The following is a 20969-nucleotide window of genomic DNA, read 5'->3' on the forward strand; positions in this document are numbered from 1 at the left end:
GCGGGGAGAGGGTGCGGGGACAGGGCTCCATTTTGGAACCCCGCGGTTCTGCGCGAAGCATCGTACCTCGCGGGCAAATGTGCCTCGTTCGCCTGACCGCGTTTAGGGAAAAGCTCGGACTCCTGGCTCCCGCCCGCGTCCGAAAAAGCGGCGCGCTTGTTTTTACCGACCCAATTCCCCATCCTCAGACCGCACGACATTCTATCGCAAATCGGTTTGTTTTTTTTGTTTAAAAATCTCTTTAACTCCGAAACGTAGGTGAGGTTGAATTAGAGCGATGCCTGGCGCGGGGAGCTGGATGCTATAGCAACGGCACGGCGAGATCAAAGGCGCTGCGTTTTTCAAAGGAAGAGAGAGAGAGAGAGGGGCTGTGAGAGGCAGGGAGGGGGGCGGTGCCTCTCCTCTACACGCCGCTCAGGTTATAAATAAAGAGCACAGAGCCCTACAGCCAAAGAGCCGTCCTCCTCTGACAGTATAACAGAGAGCCTCATTCACTGTGTGAGGGGGAGACTGCGTTACGGCTGAGGGCGTCTCGGCCATGTTGAATCGTGTTCGCCGTCTCCGATGCTCGGGGTACGGGGACCGAGGGACGAGGACGGGAAACGCCCACCGCGGTTTTTTTTTTTTTTTTACATCCGCCGCCGCGGCGTTTGCATCAGCCCGCCGAGGCTCGTCGACTTTCGCGCGAGTCCAGCGCCGCCCGTCTAGCCGTCGCGGGCGGCGCTCCCCATTGTCTGTCACGGCGAACATCAAAGCGAGCAGCCCGCGGGGGCGTCGAGGAGACGGGGAGGGAAAGCGGCGCGATCGTCTCCGAAAGGAAGCGAGCGTCGAGCGAGCCTCTCGGAGGCTGAGGCTGAGGCTGGCGCGACCTCCAGCGCGCGGGCTTCGCCTTCGCTGCGCCGCGCTCGCGGGTGATGCAATCTTACAGGGAATGTTGCATCGGCGCCGGTCATGAAAGTTTCATGTTCTAGCCGTGTTTCGCTTGCATTGTCTCCCCGACCCAGACATCGCTCGAAAGCGCCGCAGGCGCGGCTGCTGTGCGTTTGATTGAAAAGAGGGTGACTGGGTAGTTTATCTTCTGTACCTTCTCCCAGCTACAGGAGACGCCAACCATAGAACCACCGGTTTTTAAAGAACTGAGTAATTTATTTAATCATTAATTGAGGAAATTATGAAATATTGTAAAAAAAAAAAAAAAAGTCAAGGACCGTACAGTGCACCCAGGTCAGCCACCTGTATCGGTATAAGAGGTGTCTGTGGCGCTAGCACGTAGCGCGCTTTGAGCGTTAAGCTCAGGCTGCAGGGCTCCGCCCCAGGTGTGCCGGCGAAGGACGACTGCGCGGACGCTTCCCTTTGTCTGCGCGAGCGGACGGGCGTGGGTGTGGCTCTCTGCGTTCTCCTGCCTCGCCCCTGCATCTGGCCTGGCCTGGCCGACTCATTTCAAGAAAAAATAAATTAGTTTGGCAGGCAACCAATGGAATGCATGCACTTCTTATATATATAACTTCACCCCCCCCCCCCCACTAATGCTGCTCAGTGGCTGGTAACTTTAGCCATTCATGAGCTCCCGTTCCCTTAGCAACAAAGAAGCGAATAGAAGAGATGGGGTGGGGGGCTCTGTCTATTCTTAGAAACCAATTGAAAGTGGAGGGGAGATCCGGGGCGAAAAGCCGCACCGGCAGCGTGTTTGGCGGGTTGGCGGCCCGGCGTGGCTCCAGCCACAGGGGGAGAGGGTTGAACACGGGGGCGGGTCGCCGCTTCCAGAGGTCGTCTCGCACGAACGCATCCCCCCTGCTCCGACACTGCCTGTCTGGCTCGCAGCGGCCGTCTGGAGCGACAGACACGTGCCTGCATCCTCCTGTTTGTGTGTGTCTGTGTGTGCCTGTCTGCCTGCCTGCCTACCCTGCCTGCCTGCCTACCTGCCTGCCTGCCTGCCTGTCTGTCTGTCTGTCTGTCTGTGCACACGCACGTGTGTGTACACGCACACTAAAAATACTTAACACCACTACTCACAGCTGCTCAGGAGATGTAGCACATCCCGGTATTGTTGATTGCAAAATACCAATCCAATTTTTAAATAATTTTTTATAATAAATGTTTGTATAGCAAATATGTGGGATGTTTTTTTTTTTCTTCTTTTTTCCCCTCTTCCATTTTTGCCGATATGGTTTAATGGCTTTAAAATGTGCAGCTTTCACTTAGCATGTGCAAATGCATGCATTTAATGCCATTGAGATTGCCATTGCGAGCATAAAGCCGAGCAGATTTGCTTTTCCTTCATGTGGCCTTGAATGCATTTGCCTCGTATAGAACGCTCATTTTCCCCATAGACCAGACGCCATGAAAACAAAAGCTTGTTTACGTGGGCTTAGCTGTCTGTTCTGCTCGCCTGCGGATTAGGTAGACCTCAGATTAACGCTACCTCAGATGACTTCCTCTGGGGGCTGGGGGGGGGGGGGAGCCTGTGTTTGGGGCGGGGGCGTTCAAATTCCATAGGGCCTGATCTCCCTCGCAGCTTTTCTCCACTGAAAAGCATCTTTGAAGTTTTGTAATGCCTGTTAGAGGATAAATATAGCCTCCTGGTTGCAATGCTTTCCTTGAACTGTACATCACAGTCTATTTCGCAGTCGGCGTCTGACAAAAATGTCTGCTGTGGTTTCGCATTTCAGTCCGCTATGAAGGGATGCGTAGCTCATCGTAAACATGCAATGTGAGAGTAATCTCTAATGGATGTGGCTAGTGGTACATTCTGTCTGTGAACCTGTTAATGTTCCTTTCAGCCCATTGGCTGAATTTAACATTCATCTACGCATGATTTAAAAATACAATCACTCTGAACACCTGCATTGTTTACCCGAAAACTCCCAACGCCACTATGCTGATCACACCATCTATACAATGTGCCGACGCACTGAGCACCAATGCCGTTTACCGGAACGTTCCGACGCCGCCACGCCAAACCCTTTGCCCACCCATGGGACTACGCCGCCAAGCGGCTGGCCTTTCTCTACTCTTAAACCCAGCATCGGAGAGCTCCGCCCGAAGTCGGAGTCTGTCCGTTTGCCTCCATCTACCCCAGCTGAATTTAACCGACGTCCGCCCCTTTCCTGCCATATTCTCCATTCCCTTTGAAGCGCGAGCGCCGGAAAAGCGGCTCGTAGCTCAGGGCCCCGCCCACACGCACCGCCCGTAGCTCAGGGCCCCGCCCACGCGTGCCGCCCGTAGCTCAGGGCCCCGCCCACACGCGCCTCCCGTAACTCGGGGCCCCGCCCACACGCGCCGCCCGTAGCTCAGGGCCCCGCCCACACGCGCCGCCCGTAGCTCAGGGCCCCGCCCACATGCGGCGCCAGCGCCTGTGCTAGCGGAGAGAGAAACCGGCTGGCGCTCTTTGTCCGTGCCCGCATGTGTGATCTGTACCTGCGTGCGTACATGTACACGGGCCGGCTCTCGTGCATGTGTGCACACCGCCGGCGCTTCTTTCTGCTGTTTGAACAGCTGAGGTGGTGCTGTTGTCCTCAGACTGCCCAGGTGGAAAGCGTTTTCTGAAGCCCCGGGCCGAACTCGACGCCCCCGCCAGCAGCCGCGTGCCGCTCAGCACACGCTACGCTTCCCCCCCTCTCTCTCCCCGCCCACCAGGCTGTTTTTCTGAACCTTCAGCCGAGGCCTGTTCTGCTTGTACTGTTTTAGAGCGTATGAAGTGATGTTCTTTTTTTCCCCCCGCAAACATTTCAGTGTTTATATACTATGAATCTATTTATTCATTCCCTTCCTTACTCAACCCTGGAGGGTCCTGTTTATGACTGAATGGCCACTGTAGATCTTTCGGCTGTGGCCGTTTCGTCACGCGTATAGTGTCTTTCTGACTTTCTGACGTTTGTTTATCCCCGAAGCTGGTTGTGTTCCCATTGGTGATGGGAGACTGTACTCTCTCACCACTGCGCTGTCCCCTGAGGGGTTTTTCCCTCAGGAGTGTCCCGGCTTTGTCTGTACTTTAGGTTTCAGGCTTGGGTTTCCGGCCCTGCCCTCCTCGGAGCGCCTTTTAGCCGGGTTCAGCGAGTCTGTAAGCAGAGGCACGACACGACCCCCCCCTTCCCCCCCGCTTTGGCCCCTGTCTGGGGGGTTCAGGGGAACTCTACCCCATCACATGCTGCGTCTATAGACGGCAGCTAGGAACTGGAGATTTGGGGAGCGAGACGTTTGAGGGGGCCCATGTTTCTGCGCACCTGTTTCGCTGTCTGAAACCGCGTCCCTCAGCAGCGGGTCCCCAGGCCAGGCTGAGGTTCGGGTCGTGGTAACGGAACGGCGCGGAACAGATGGGCGGTGAGCAGCGATATGGAACAGCAGCGTCACAAGGAGTTTCTCCACATCCCAGCTCCCACTCCCCCCCCCCCCCCGTCCTGCTTTTAAATCTCTCGCCCGCGTCCGTAATCCTGTTTCCAAGACCGTCCTTAAATTTGTGAACGTGTAGTGGTTTTGCTTTAGAACCGTCTGTTTCCTCCTGATGTGTGTGATGATGGGTATTGTGGGAAATGTGGTCTTTTTGTCATGCTGTTTATGCTAAAAACGCCATCTTGTCATGCCCAGTAATGTGGAAAAAGCACGCGCTGTATTCTGAGAGGCCATAGTCATCTCTTTATCTGTATTGTGGGATACCTCCCTTTTGTCATCAGTATTGTGATTAGCATTATGGCAAGCCAATGTTTACCCTGCAATAATGTTGATGGTTTGCCTCCAGTATTTCCACTCCTTTATGACGCAGTTGCCGCTGTTGACTGATGGTTTGCCATTACTGGGCTTGACTTTGCTCCTTTACCCCTTATCTCGAACAGGACCTTCAGCACTTTATATTAATGCTCAGCGTTATACCTTAACGGTAATTATCAAATATTTTTAGAGCACAATAATGATCATCACCACCATGTTGTATATTGCCTTTCTTTTTGTCTTTTTAATACCCAATAGGGTAGTAAACATCCAAACTTCAGAGGCCACATGAAATGCTTCCAGAAAAAAAAAACACCATTGATTTAATGTTGATAAGCCAATCGGCAGCAAGGTGGTACAGGTTCTGCGTGATTATGTGGTGTGTTTTTATTAATCACATTGAAGCTGGTGATTGTCATTGCACGTAAAAAACATTCACTAATCGCCTGTATGGTGTATTGCCCTGTCCTGCTGTATGTGCAAGGCCGTGTTCTTGGAGTCTCTCAAAATTATGATCTCAGAGGCTGTGAGCCTTCCTGCACACTCCTGGCAGCGCAGCCCCATAATTTCTCTCTGCCTGTAGCAAGAGAGGGACTGAGGAATCTGCCCTGGTGCACTGCCCCTTGTCCCCTCTCTTTCTGTATCCATACCCTTTGTTAGTAGCTACTGGTCACTGGCTGTGCTAGCCCATGGAATGCTCTGTCTTACAATTTACTCAATTTAAGCAACTTCTCATTTTCTCGATTTTGTTTTCTTTCAAATGAAGCGATTTCTCTTCAATCTCACAATGCTTCTAACTGTTGTGTACATATTGTGCTCAATAAACAACACAGATGTTACGCACCGGAAGACGATTGGCTCAAACAGGAGCAATAATTTTGTTGTAGTTCAAGTCTGGGTCATCACCCTTGGAATATCTCTGTTTATAGAACAGTTTATTTTTTCCCCCTGCATTTTGCCTCTTTTTTCTGCTTAAAAATGCAGAGCCCTACGCTAACACAACCACTGGAATTAGAAGAGTGGCAGTGTTTTTAGCACATTCGGTATCGTAAGGTATTCGGTATCGTAAGGTATATATGTAGGAAGGCCCGTTACCCAGTACCCAGTATGGCCCAGGTTCTAGCGCTTTCCCCTTTTACCTCCGGTGCTCTCCTGACCGTGCTGCATAGGCATTTACAGACTCAGTCATTCAGTGCTGCGGGACTCAGACGCCACTGCCCGTCTCCGTCTAGACCGCTTTAAACACGCAACCGTTCTATAGTCGCCGCTGTTGAAAATAGCTGTCGGCGAGGCAGTCGCGGCTATACGCGTGGAACATTACTGTCAGTGTTTCCTGAGTCTGCTGAGCTTTTACCACTGTCTGGAGTCCCGTCAGTCTCTCTCTTTGTGGTTACGCACTTATTTAAACTGCATGTCTCAAAGAAGGCCCACAAATTACATTTTGGCATTTAGCAGACACCCTTATCCAGACTTTCTTAGATTTCCCTACATTGTCCACATACAATCCATTTATACAGCTGGATATGAAGCAATGCAGGTTAGATAACTTCCTCAGGTTAAGCACCTTGCTCGGGGGTACAACAGCACTGCCTCAGCTGGGAATCCAACCCACAATCTTTGAGCTGTGGTTACCTAACCATTATATTACTCTTCTACCTGAGACTAGCTGCTGGCTAATCTGCCACATATGAGACTAATTCTACGATTACTTTGTTTTTTGGGGCCGTGAATTCTTTCTTACACAACATAACAGCGAGCTGGCCTGTCACACAGGAACCAGAGATGTCTGGCTTCTGGTTCCAGACATCAGGTTAAATGTCAGTTGAAAGCAGAGGAGCACTAGAAAGATTAGATATTTCTCTTGTGCTTGATGCAAAATATTTGAACTGTACACCTGTTTCATGTTCCCTCTCCTTGTTTCCCCTCCCGGTTTTGTTTTCACAGCAAGATGTTGAGAAGTTTACAGACATTGAAAAGCTCTACCTCTACCTTAAGTTGCCTTCTGGTCCTAGCAATGGCAATGACAAAAGGTAAATGCCCCGATTTTGAAACGTCTCTTTAAAATGGGATGATGTCATGGTTTGCAGATGTCCTTTTTTCTGTCTCGCACCACCACGCAAGGCTCGTTAGAGGTCATGATTCTGTGGCAATGAGCGAATATCTTGGCAAGTGTCACTTGCTTTCTTTCCTTTTACATTACAAAAATGTCTTGCATTGCTTTCTTACTTTGGTCTTCCTTTAACCCTTGGATGCAGAGGAGAGAAAAGTTATAGATTTTTCTAGGTCTTTGACACATGAATTTTCTCTTCAGAAATGGATTCAAAGAAGCAATTAATTGTTAATCACACTCCGGCTTTGGAATTTTTGTTTTTCACTATTGATCAGACAAAAGCCATCCCTAAGGAATGCTGAACCCACACCCAACGAAGCATGCTTTTCATGACTGGAAACATTCCCTCTCTTAAACTTATTCAAACACTGCTCTCTACGTCAACCTCTTCTGACTTTCATATGGATTATATGGGAAACTTCCTAGAAGCTCTTTCCAAGGTCATGAAGTGCTTTGCCAGGAAACTTCATTTTAGTTTTTGCTGTTAAAGTTTGTTTATTAACTTATTGTTATACCATTATAAAGGATTATGGGTAATGATGATAATGGTTTTTTATTTTTTATTTTGCAAAACCCAGCTGTCTGTTTTTATTTGTTTCCCCATATCTATTCATCACCTCAATTCCCAAAACTCCACACGGTGTTCGTTAGGACTGAGAATCAGAGGGGGTCCCCCAATCCTGGATCACTCTCATGGTACTAAAATTTCTCTTTTCAAGGAAAAAGAAAAATGGAAAAAAAGAAAGATTTACTGATGTTTTTAAAAATGGACAAAAAAAGCCCCAAAAAGCAGACTTGCTAGCTTCATGTTTTGTCAGTGCTTAAAAGCTCCCGTTCTCTTCCAGTGATCAGAGCTCGATGTCATCAAGCCGCACGCAGCAAATGCACGCGTTCAACTGGATCCGCAATCACCTAGAGGAGCATCCAGAGACGTCGCTGCCCAAACAAGAGGTTTACGATGAATACAAGTGAGTGGCTGGCTGGCCGGCCATGATTGGGGGGTGTGGGGCTGACATTTAAAAATCCACAATGCATCAAATGTACAGAACATCTAATTGAACACGTTTACTGCAGTCCTCTTTCCAGTCAACATAAAAAAATTAGTTTAAAGCTTCAGACAGATTTATACATGTTGAATGATAATGGATAATGGAAGGAGAAGTGCACTTTTTGTGGAGAGCATCCAATGGCTAATACCCTATAATCAGTCTTAATATATGTCAGGATAGATTAATGAATCCTTCTATCCCTATGTCCAAACCGCGTATGGCGCTATGTATTGACCATAATGAGTACTGTGGATATTGAAGTTCACATGCAGTTCTTCCTCATGTTGCTCTTCCATAGCGGTTTTATTCTTTGTCAGTAGCTCAGAAATGTTTCCCTTCCAACCCCTTTCGCATTGTTCGCTTTTTAAAAGCGCTTGTTGGATCTGGCGGGGCGAAAAGAAGGTTTGCGCACCTCTTCCGCTAAATGTAGGATTGTCCTGTGGGCTCATCTTACTCCACCAAGGCACCTGGTGTTTATAGAAAGATGTTCCACCACACGCTATTTTCCATCAGCAGAGACACAAATATAGCATAGATGGTGAAAGTACTGCGTGTCGCGCATTTGTAACATTAGAACGGAAATAAGAGAATGTCACGGAGTGTTCTGCCGCCATTATGTAATGCTCTGTTTGGGAATGCCCATTCTGTCAATTGGTTTGCGAAATTGGTTTCTTTTTACACGGACAAAGGCTATTCAGGTTATTAAGTTTCATTTCTTGTTGACTTTATAAACTAAATGGTTGCTTTTCATTATTCACGCAGTTTATTTAAGCAGTGTGTGTAAAACGGCACCGGACCCGTTGTGTTTTAAAAAAGTAACCGCTTTGTGTTTCCTTTTCAGGAGCTATTGTGACAATCTCGGCTACCATCCACTGAGCGCCGCCGACTTCGGAAAGATCATGAAAAACGTCTTTCCAAATATGAAGGCACGTCGACTCGGCATGAGAGGAAAATCCAAATATCCTTCTCTGGAGTCCTTTTTAACAGCAATCTGCCACCAACTGGACTTTGGTTGCTTGACCATCTGTTGTTGTAGTTCATCTTGTCACTAAATATAGGATTGAAATGAAATCAACAAATACAAGCAGGAACTTGCTGGTGAGGATTGGGGCACTTAGGGAAATCACACGAGAAACCTCCTCATAACCTTTCCAGAATACGAGGTTACAGAAAGTCAGATTCTGTTTTAAAATGGAACGGTAAGCTGTGATTGCTTTTGGCGCGAGGGTGTAATTATTTTTGGGAGAGTGAAAACCGGTGGGAAAAATGCATATGCGCGTGCAAATTTTATTTTTATTCCGGCGCATTGCCGTTGTGAAATGGATATTGTTTGTTTTTCCCGGTTGCGATGGCAACCGAAATTCAATACCAGAACCAAAGTAAATCAAGCCAACTTTAAATGTTTTCGGACATGGCTTCCACGACAACCTGGCTGTGTGTTTTGGGCCGCGGCTTCCACGACAACCTGGCTGCAGCGCTTCATATCGCCGCAAATTTATTGGCGCGCACACTGTATTGGGTTTTTTTTTGGACGTAGGTATAATGTCTGAACAGCGCCCCTCATTGAACAAAGAGTGGGTGCAGAGGGCGGTGTCAAACAGCAAGGCACGCCGCTTTTGTGTATCCTCGATTAAGAGCTGAGCTGGATCCAGTGGCATACGCTCCCGCTGGAGCTGCTGCAACATTATATTTTCAGGGTCATCCGTATGCCCCACGACTCTGACGTTTGATGTTGTACACGACTGCCTTATGTGCGAGGGTTACCGCACCAACCTCACGCGCGTGTAGACACGTGCAAACGCGTTCAAACACCTGCGCACGCACTTTCACGCGCACAGCCATATGCTCCATATGACTTACTTTGTGTTGTACAGAAGTGGCTGTCGTGCTAGGGTTTCCACCGACTGTATGTGTATCCAAACACACACAGTCACACAAACAGAATCACTGAGAGGCGCACTTCACCATTCCAGTATGTGCCCTGGGGCCCTCTGCAGGGAGGCAGGGGTTCTGCAGGGATACCTGCTGCAGTCATATCACTGACTTTAGTGAATCCAATCGGTGACGTGATTTTCAATAGTCATGAGCATAGCAGCACTTTAGAGTTTTTTCCCCTTGTTGGGGGTGCTGCAGTGAAAAAAGTAGTCCCAGGGCCTTGGGCTGTGAGGAGCTGAAGGATCATTAGTGACGGATGCTGGAGAAGTGATGTCAGTCTGGTCTCAAGGTGTGAATGCTCTGCAGCAGACTGCACTGTGACAGACACCCCTCCCACCCCTGGGGAGGGGGGGGGGACGCAGTGTTGTGCTGTGCCCACTTCCTGTGGATCGAGTCACACCGCTGGAGCGTTTCTCACATGCGCATCATGGGAGATTGCTTTGTGTCGGGTGATTTCCTTCTTTTCAATTTTTTTTTCACTTTCATATTAGGATTGAATTAATATTTTGAATTAGTGTTTGTATCTTTAAGAACCTGTTCAATCAGTAATTTTTCAACAGTTATAAAAGAAGAGCCAGAGAAAATATATTCTGTGATATTCAGCACTTACACTGTTAAGATTTCATATTGGTCATAGAAGGCCTTGTTTCTAACTTCATCACCAAAGGGATTTACATTAAATCCCCCCCCCCCCCAGCGCACACACACACACACACACCAGTCTGCAATGATGGAAAACTGGCTCTTTTACAAAATTATAAACATTAGAATATATATTGTGCCTGCTTGTTACTTTACAAGTTCTGACTGAACCATAGGGACTGTGTTGACAGCAGGGCTTGCTCTATAATCTTCTTTATGGGCATGGCATGTTGATGAAAAAAAAAAAAGTGGTTGCTCATGGTCTTTATGAGAGGGTTTTAATACTGCAGTTTTATTTGTTGTGCCTTAACGACTTCTCACATACTGCTATAGTGGGCTAAGGAAGAAGGCATTTGTCCACATGCCATCTTTGCCCAACCTGGACTTGCATAAGACCGGTGATGGGGTAAGTTTGCATCTTTTTCCCTTATTCCATACAGAAAAACACACCCGCTTTGTGGAATAAATATTTGTTATCTTTAGCGAGCCAGGAAAATCATGCATGTTAAAGGATACAATTTTATGAATCATGTCAAACCTGTCAGTGGTTTTAGGGAGCTGATCCTTTGCCAGTGTTCATTTTTTGCTGTTCAGGGCATTTTAAATGGCTTTGTTGGTCTGCAGCACTGATATAGACCACTGTACATTGGTATAGCCTGCTTTTTTGAGCTCCTTGGTTGGGTGGAATGGGACTTTGAAAAGTGCTAAAATGTGAGCCACAGGTAAAGCGTGGGAACCCCGATTAGAGCCGTGGCAGAATGGGTGGTGACGCGCTGGCTTTGCTGCTCTGCGGTGGCGTCTTTAACGTCCCCTGTGTGTGCCGCCAGTGCGAGGCGCTGGAGCCGTCGGGCCAGCTGCAGAGCGCGGACGAGGAGGTGCGCTCGGCGGCCTGCACGCTGGTCTGCGAGTGGGCGCAGAAGGTGCTGAGCCGCCAGTTCGACAGCGTGGAGGACCTGGCCCGCTTCCTGCTCAACAGCCACTACTCGCCGCCGCTGCTCGGCGCCAAGTCCATGGCTGCGCTCGCCGTGATGACCGGAGTGGCCACAGGTACGGGTCACAAGCGCATACCCATAAACCCTAAAGGCAAATGAGGGTTCGGTAGCAGTGATACAGTAGTAACAGAAGGACCACTGTCTGTGCGGTCTGCCTTACTGATGCAGTGAGGGATCACCCTCAGTGTAGGTGCTATCTGAAGACATAGATTTCCCTCTGGTGGCAATAACTAGAATTTTGTGTCAATGTACTCTTGTTATTTTTAGTGAGTGAAATGATGTCCCCTGATTGAAAATGTCCAGTATATATGCCAGATTAGGCAAGTATAACGTAGTTTGCTTCTGATTTTTGGGGTGAAAATTATTTTTCTGTTAAAATATGAAAAGTTAGTGGTTGATTTAAGTGATGGAGACATAGGCTGCTCATTGGCACAAACCAAAAAGTAAAGAGGTGAAAAGGAGATTGCCATCTGTTTGTTGATGAAATGACTTGAGGAACCGCAGATTGCTCGAGAAGTGCACCAGGTTGAAGTGGTGAAGAAACAAATCAATAGATACGGCCACAATATTTTGCTCAGCACTTCCAGCTGTACAGAGAGACGGCACTGCTGAGCTGACGGTTTGTGTTGCTTCCTCGCAGGGGCGAAGACCCCGACGCAGGCGTCTGCGTTTGTTCCCACGGCGGAGGCCAACTCCTTCCAGCCCCAGGTGAAGACCCTGCCCTCCCCCTCCATCGACGCCAAGCAGCAGCTGCAGCGCAAGATCCAGAAGAAACAGCAGGAGCAGAAGCTTCACTCGCCCCTGCCGGGCGAGGCCCAGGGCAGGCGGGCGGACGGGGGCACGCCTGGCGCGGGGGCCGGCATCCCCTGCAGAAGCCCCGCCCTCCTCTCCCCCCAGCCCACCATTGGCATCGTGGTCGCAGCCGTCCCCAGCCCCATCACGGTAATCTCGCCTGCATTCGGCGTTAGGGAGCGAAAGGCCCGAATTACACCAGGAGCCGTGCGGACGCTGTGCTGCGTCCACTTCCTGTTTCAGGCTATGCCGAAACTACACTACGTCTGTTATGCCACACCACGGCTGTTATGAAATAATCCACTAGCTCCCACTAGCGTCCGCGCTGCTGCTGGTATAATTCAGGCCTAAATGTTCACCAAGCTTGAGGTTAGGCACCGTTTCAGTGATTATTTCAGAAGAGAACATATGAAGTGAAAGTGTTGCTTTTGACAATTTGAACTGAAGGCTGTAACTTCCCATCAAATTAAAGAAATTACGTTGCTTTAAACAGTAACTAAAATACAACTAAATAATTAAAATATACTAATCACAGGGAATAATTGCATCTGGATATGTTTTCTGCGGTTTTCCAAATTTTCCTGTGAGGGAAAGAAAGATGAGGTCTGTGCTCATGCTCTCACATTCACTGCCTTCCCATAGTCGGTGTTTGATATTATGGTATTGAAATCAATGTTCAAAATGATTAAATAAATAATACTTCTACTTGGGTGAAATGTAATGCTTAGAGAGACATGATATTCATGGTTACGCTGGTCTGAAATGTATTTAAAAAAAATTTTTTTATAGTAATGTTTTCATTTTTTTCCCAACATGCTTATGTTCAGATAAATCCCATCAATACGACTGTGTCTGTCCAGTTGTGCATGAATAAGTGGTTGATGGGTATATTGCCTTGGTGGTCCTGTGCAGGTGCAGAGAAACAGGCAGTTGATGACATCTCCAAGCCCTGTGGGCACCGCGGAGGGAAAGGTCCTGCCGATGAACTTTCAGGTGGTCACCCAGTCCATGCAGCAAGTGAAGCACTCCCCTAAGGCCCCGCAGAACGTCCCCGCCAGCCCCGTGGGCGACCGGTCCGCCCGCCACCGCTACGCCCAGATCCTGCCCAAGCCGTCGGCCGCCAGCACCATCTCCCTGCGCTCCCCACCGACCCTGCTCATCACCAACAGCCCCATCAAGACGGTGATGCCCTCCCCGCACGTCAACGTGGTGAAGATGACGACGATCTCGCTGTCGCCCGGCAGCAGCAGCAGCGGTGGCGGCTCCGCCCCCCGGCCCGCCTCTGCTGGGTTGAGCAGCGCCGGCTTCTACGAAGAGCACAGACCCGGCCCCCAGGCCCGGAGCGGCTCGGCCGTGTCCCTGCAGTCCCCCGCCGGCAAGCTGAGCCGAGCAGCTACGACCCCCACCATCGATGTCAAGATGGAGCCCGAAGCCATAACGGACGATAATCAAGCCCTCGGTGCCCACAGGCTTACAGCCACTCAGGACTCTGCCGCTGGGCAGATGGGTGAGGGAGGTGCTAAGCCAAGGGCCGCCAGCGTGCCCACACCCCGCAACAAGGGCTCCCCGGGACTTGACGGGACAGGCAGGACCAAATGTGGCCAGAGGTCCCCTACCAACGCCAGCACTATCGGTGGCAGCAACAACCACAACACAGACAGAACTTTGTATCTGACCATGTCTGGCCAGAGTACCAGCATCACCACCAGCGGCAACAGCGCAGCTGCCCTGTCACCCAAGGAAAGTTACCCAGGCTCGAAGAGCCCCAGGAAGCGCCCGGCCCTCGGCTCAGAGCCCAGCACCACACCTGTCAAGAAGGTGTTCATCACCCAGCAGCCTGTGGGGTGCGTTAGCAGCCCTAAACTAGGTGGGAGTGCCGCAGTGAAGAAGAACTCCAGGGCGGGGACTCCATGCAAGCCCGAAAGCGCACCCGGCAAAGTGACTGTGAAATTGAACTCCACGGTCGCCACTCGAATTGTGACGCTTTCTGACTCCCCCGCCGGGAACTTCAGTGGCTTCCAGACTGTTGTCAAACCACAGGCCTCTACGCAGGTCAAAAAAGAAGGGACTCCCTCTGGAGTGGATGCCAGCGACCTTGGTGGCTCCGCCCCCAGCCAAACGTTACTGCAGCACTCAAGCAGTCCACAGGCCATGTCTGCTGGCTCAGGCATGCTCGACACCTCCGCAGTCAACCATATGAAGAACGCCATGTGGGTGGAAGGACAGCAGCAAGCCTACGTACAGCAGATACCGGACCACAAGCCCGTTTCCACGCCGGTCATGGACCAGATGCCCATGGTGGCCCAAGGTCCGGCTCAGAGTCAGCTGACCCTCCACGCGGACGTCATGGGATTTGTGGGAACCCAGCCGAACGTGGAGTACTTCCCATTCAACGATGACGACATGACGCAGGACAGCATCGTGGAAGAGCTGGTGCAGATGGAGGAGCAGATGAAGTTCAACAGCGGCCTGCAGCCCTTCGGCTGCGTGGACATGGCACTGCAGGGCCAGTCCGCCATCATGCAGGGCGCCGCTCTGTCCGCTCACCAGATGGGCACCCCGTTCTACCACTCGGCCCACAGCAGCGGTACCCCCATCCACACTCCTACGCCCACGCCCACTCCCACTCCGACGCCCACCCCCACCCCAACCTCCGAGATGATGGGAGGGGGCCAGGGCTTGACTCGGGAGAGCCCTTGCTCGCGGATGGCGCCCACCACCCCCGTGGACAGCGCTCTGGGGAGCAGCCGGCACACGCCAATCGGGACCCCCCACTCCAACTGCAGCAGCAGCGTCCCCCCGAGCCCGGTGGAGTGCCGGAACCCCTTCGCCTTCACGCCCATCAACTCCAGCATGACCGGCTACCACGACGCCAGCATTGTCTCCAGCAGCCCCGTCAAGCCCATGCAGAGGCCTACCGCCACCCACCCGGACAAGGCCAAACTGGACTGGATGAACAACGGGTACAACACAGGAGGGGCCGCCTCCGCCATTTCCAACAACGGCATCGGCATCCTCCCCAGCTACCAGGAGCTGGTGGACGATCACTTCCGGAAGCCGCACGCCTTCGCCATTCCCGGGCAGTCGTATCAGTCGCAGTCCAGGCACAGCGACGCCCACTTTGGCCGCCTGACGCCCATCTCGCCGGTGCAGCAGCAGGTCGCCAACATGGCGAATCTCAACAAGCAGGAAGGCTTCGCGGTGCCTGCCCCTCTGGACAACAAGGCAACAAGCTCCTCCGGGGGGGCCACCTTCAGGTGTCGCAGCGTCAGCCCGGCCGTACGGCAGCGCAACCTGAGCGGCAGCACGGCGTACGCCAACGTTCCCCGAACTGTCGTTTCCCCCTTCAGCTCCCCCATCACCCCTGAGGTGCTCAACATATTCGCCAACAGCCAGCTGGACGCCAACGCTACCAACCTGGCCCAGAGGAGCCAGTCGGTGCCGCTCAACGTGATGATGCAGACGGAGGTGCTGCCCATGCAGAAGCAGAGCAGCAACAGCAAGAAGATCACCAACGTGCTGCTGAGCAAGATGGACTCGGACGGCGACGACGCCGTGCGGGGCCTAGGCATCAACAACATGCCCTCCAACTACACCGCCCGCATGAACCTCACCCAGATCCTGGAGACTACCACGCCCGCCTTCGCAGGAGGCGTCAACCACCAAACCATGGTCAACCCCAGCCCTTCTGCGTACGAGTTCCAGAAGCCAAGTTACCTCACGAAGAATGCCAGGAGCGAGCAGATGCCCTTCTCTTCCGGAGACAGCCAAGCACAATCGGGCTCTGGTGAGCCGCAGCCAGAGCAGCAGCTGCAGGAGCAGCAGCTACAGGAGCAGCTACAGGGGCAGCTACAGGAGCTGCAGGAGCCAAACCAGCCACAGCTGCTGCCCCAGAATCCCCAGCAGCAGCAGCAGCAGCAGCAGCTCGATTTCAACAGCACTGTCAAGGAACTCTTGGGGCATGACGGCCTGCACCCAGACTCCCAGCTTATGGGGCAGGGGCCCCCAGAACTCAACGCAGTTTCGTCCGATTTCCCCAACGACATCAGACTTACCTCAGAGCTTTCCAGTAGCATCAATGACCTGAACACTCTGGACACAAATCTACTGTTTGACCCCAATCGGCAGCAGGGACAATATGATGATTCTACACTGGAAGAACTGAAAAATGATCCGCTTTTCCAGCAGATCTGCAGCGAGACAGTGACGTCTGCTGGCTTTGACTGGTTGGAAAGTAAAGACCAACCCACAGTGGAAATGTTGGGTTAAAGCTTCTTTTTTATATGTTTGAATGTGTATTTTTGTTTGTTTGTTTGTTTTTTTGGAACCTTCTCTGTAATTATTGTCACAAGAGTGCAACAGCACACTGCAACAAGAATCTGGACGCACCGACATTTGTCCAGTGAGAAGTGCCAGCCTGAACAGAAATAATCGCTCTTACGAGTATGTTGAGTTTTATATTTCCGTTTTATAGGTATGCTGCATCACAGTACATTGTTGGTGCTTTTGGGTCCCCCGATTTCCCCTCCCTCTAAGAATTTTAATGGAATCATAAACTATTGCAGAGAGTAATTTAGGTGAAGAGGCATGCTTGAATTTTATGTTTTTGCAAAGGAACGGTTGTTTTCAGGGTACAGTGTTCATTTTATTAGCATGTTTGTTTTTCTATTTTTATTTAAATAACTGTTTCCTGAGGTTGTACTTTAAAATATAGATCATTACATGTTTAAGAGGCGCTGTGGACTGAAAGATTTTCTGTTTTCAGTTGTTTAGACTGTTCTTTATAAGCTAAATTTGTTTAGCTGAAGTTGAGTTTTTTTTTAAAGCCTCTTGCCTCTGACACATTTACTAAGGGCTGCACTCAAATTGATGCCAGCTGAAGGCTTCTGTTGTGGTGTGTTTACTGAACATCTGTAGAGGGAGAACAATCGTGAAGTAAGGACAGATTCACATTCACAAATGTTTCCACCAGGAATGTCCATCTTGCAACTGACAGACCAGCAATACTCATAACAATATTCATCATGTGGGAGGGCGTTTTCTGCTGCTGCCATGGTTTTTTATTTTTTTGTACCTTTTCTTAATCTTGTTGCCATTTCAGGTTTCTAGAAGGGTAGCAGTTGCTGCCAGGTGCTTAATTACAAAGTTATCACATACCAAATCGGTAGAAAAACCTTATAATAACTAATGTCCAAAAATGTCTGGTATCTGTTAAAACCCAATCTTATCCCTTTTTTTAAACAAGTCAGATGATGGGTTTTTGCTGAATATTTTTTAAGAATATAAGAGGAAGAAAATCTTTGTAAGGTGCCCAAAATGAAATTGTTCCAAGTTTTTATGTGCCATCTAAATTTCAAAGTCTAGGCAACATTTAATTTACAAATTGATTAAAACTTCAAAGATAAAAGGCAGCTGTTACAACACTACTGAATGGGATATATTCTAGGTTTTAACAAATTGATTTAAAAAAATTATGGACTCCCTATATCTGATATTATGCATTTACAGCATTACTTTTTCTGGATTTGGCGGTCTTCATGATGAACATCGCTTCTGTCTTCACACTCTCCTTAACATGCGATGCAGTTGTGATAAGGTTGGTTTGTAGCTTGATGTGTGTGACTGGTGGACTATTGAAGTTGAAGGGTCAAGTATAAATTCCATGAAGGCAATTCAATTTTAGTGTTCATTTTGAAGATGTATTGAATGCCTAATGCTGCCCTGTTCATAATATTAAGCTTTTCTGAGCTTGTATATGGCTCTTTTAGGAGAGTGAAAAGGAAAAAGGAAAATCTGACTGCTTGGTTATTTTACTGTTCTGAACTATTTAATCACTTGGACATTAAATATATCCCATTATATACAAGTCATATATCGTAGGATCTGCTTTGGGGGCATTTGGCTGATTTGTTAGTCTGTTGAGAAATCGGAATATGTTGGTGAGAGACGTGTGGTATCCAAGTGGAACAGATATTTTTTCCTTGTGTGGCTAATTGAAGGGGTAAAATGTACCCTTTGTGGTTCATAGCAACCTTGTGGCATAACAAAATATATTAATTGGTCGTTTTTACAATTTTATAATAATAATATTGACAATAGTAACATAAGCCAAATGTTTGGGGGAAAAGCAGCCTTTATGAAGGCAAGTGTCTACTTATGGGGGGGGGGTGGGGGGGGTGTTGGAGGTTACAGCCTTTCAAGTGATTGCACTTACACAAACATTTGTATTTTTGAGACAAGGAAAGTGATCCAGTCCTACAGACAAATTTTTGGGGCCTTTGCTTTTCTGTAATTCTTGTGGAGTATTTGTCCCAAATGAGGAGTTAACATTGGTAAAACCATATGAAACAAAATGATTTCATTGGAAGGCAGTGGTTGTTTGTTTTAGAGCAGGGGTGTAAAACTCCAGTCCTGGAAGGCTGCAGCGTCTGTGGGTTTGTGTAGTTTCCTTTCAATCAGCTGCAGTTTAAGGCACTTGAGAACAAGGTGTTTGGACTCTAGTCCATCAGTGACTTTAATGAATCACTGGTGCTGAAACACACCAAAAGCCAGCAGACACCGTAGCCCTCCAGGACTGGAGTTTAACACCTGTGTTTTAGAGGTCTTTGCCAGTTTACAATATATCTACAATAGTTTCAGATTATGAGGCTGAATAAAATTTTGAAAACCAAGTAATATGTCAAATTCTAAAAGGTGCTTTACAAACTTGTGACTGGCTATGTGAACAGCAAAGATGTAGGCTGCATTAGTCTTAGTTCTGGCGATTAGCCTTATGTCCATACCAAAGAAAAGCTGCCTACTTGGATACAGATAAGAATGGGCTCTGTAGCTATCCTCCATCTGATCTGCCACTGTCCACTGCTCCCCACTGAGAGGTCTCTGTCCTTAATGGCACACGGGTTGGAAGGCCTTCTGCCAACGCATTTGTTGTGAATGTCTCCAGGATAAATTTTAGGGGAGGGAACTGGGTATTGAAATTGAATGCTGTTATTTTTAAAGTGGCAACTTTCGTTGCACAGGGAACCTCGTTTGAAAAGCATGCTGAAAAACACTACTGGTCTGTTTTAAAAAAAAAAAAAGAAAAAAGAAAAAAAAGAAAAAATGATGTAGCAGGATGTTCTTTGTGTGAATTTTGTCAACTGTTGTAACTGTTCCTCACATGTGAAAAGCTCCATTTGTAAATATGACAGATCCACAGGAAGAAATCCAATTACTCAAGACACTGTGTTATGACCATAATTATTAAGAAATATGGTAGTTCTGTGTACCTTCACAAGCGCTTTTACTGGTTGTATTAGATCTGCTCCTAGCGAGATGTGCTGCAGCTCGAGCTTCTTGTACAGATGCTGTTTGTCGGGTTTCTATCTTGGTGATGTCTTTCTGTTCCCTTTCTGAGATTTATAGTGCTGTTTTCGCAGAAAAGATGTGTATATTGAGTGAGAACAATAGCATGGTTTATTGGAGAAAAAAGGTATTATGATATATTTAGCAGGTCGCTTGTCTCTCCGTGACAGAGGTATATTGTGCCCAGAACTTAGCAGCAGACACACTGGAAATTCAATAGCTCAAATTTCAGCAGGCTTTGAGGTTCACGTAATTGCACTAAACTTTTTATGAACCAAGGGTTTGGCGCCTCTTTTAGGACAAATGATACAATTGAAGCCCGCAAAAAAAAAAAAAAAAAACAAGACAATATTTTTGTAAAGAGCTTAAGAAAGAAGAAAAGACGATAATTAACAAAGAAGAAATGTCATAAAAAATGACACTTAATTGTCTTATGTAGCAATGTGCATTGATCTCAGTGAGATAAGTCTTTTACTCATTCTCATACATGAGAATATAAAACGCAATTTAAAGAAAAATTATTAAAAAATGAAAAAACTATCAAATATTTCCTTCACCATGTTTATAAATAATCATAAGCATGCATGTGTGTTGAATTCTGTTGTACAGAGTATCTTCGTAACCACTTTCTTCGCTGTAATAAAGACTGGTTCTGTCAACCAGAAAGGATAACTACTCGCATAACAAGTTACTTGCATTGTTTGATGTTTACTAAAATCAAATTTGTACTTGTTCTGTATGTTCAGTTTACGGATTTGTTCTGTTGATTTTTGGTGTTTTTATTTCTTTTTTTAAAGAAAGAAATGCATCTCTTTGTGAAGAAAACTTTTATACATTTTATTTTGTTTTTATTTTTTGGCAAAACCGTTGATAAGCACTGATATTTGGACTTTAATGAAGAAAACAGAACACTTTGTTCATTTAATGCATAGGGGTTGCAGTGACTACCATGCTGTACTTTTCACTGACTCTGTAGGAACCACCTAAAATCCCTCAATCCATCGAGACTTCTACAACCTTCCACCATGTTGTTGTCTGGTGCACAACGGACCGTACAGTAGTTTGGTAATGTTGCAATAGCAATTCAGCAATGTTTATTCTTTTCTTTTTTAAATTCAAAGTGCTCCCAGATCTTGAGATTTTTTAAGTGGTTTTAAAAACCAATAAACTTTTTTTTTTTAAGAACTTGGTTACTTTGTTTGAACTTGTGTTTTTTTTAACCCCATTGAATTGCTATAGATATTTTCATTCACATTACCGGTGCAACTGTATTCCTCTGACAAAATTGCTTGTAGAACTCGCAAGCCATAGGATAATGTTGATTGAACAAGATAAAACTGATCCCACACAGCACATGCAAAGGTTCACATTTACAACCCTTTAAGCCTTAAGATAATCTAC

The 20969-nt window shown here is 48.0% G+C and overlaps 1 protein-coding gene across 2 annotated transcripts in view; it reads left to right on the top strand.

The window, feature by feature from the left end:
• Positions 1 to 20758, top strand: part of LOC135255348 (DNA-binding protein RFX7-like) — a 43945-nt gene extending 23187 nt beyond the window's left edge. Inside the window, exons 3-10 of one of the 2 annotated variants that reach the window (XM_064336407.1) lie at positions 6649 to 6734; positions 7466 to 7510; positions 7660 to 7782; positions 8705 to 8821; positions 10762 to 10846; positions 11268 to 11487; positions 12073 to 12374; positions 13137 to 20758. In XM_064336407.1, the coding sequence (XP_064192477.1) occupies positions 6649 to 6734; positions 7466 to 7510; positions 7660 to 7782; positions 8705 to 8821; positions 10762 to 10846; positions 11268 to 11487; positions 12073 to 12374; positions 13137 to 16493 (4335 nt within the window). In that variant the 3' untranslated portion in view covers positions 16494 to 20758. The remainder of the gene's footprint in view (positions 1 to 6648; positions 6735 to 7465; positions 7511 to 7659; positions 7783 to 8704; positions 8822 to 10761; positions 10847 to 11267; positions 11488 to 12072; positions 12375 to 13136) is intronic. The other variant, XM_064336408.1, reaches the window with a different exon arrangement.
• Positions 20759 to 20969: the final 211 nt, after the last annotated feature.

Source organism: Anguilla rostrata, chromosome 5 (assembly GCF_018555375.3).
Source record: "Anguilla rostrata isolate EN2019 chromosome 5, ASM1855537v3, whole genome shotgun sequence".
NCBI lineage: Eukaryota > Metazoa > Chordata > Actinopteri > Anguilliformes > Anguillidae > Anguilla > Anguilla rostrata.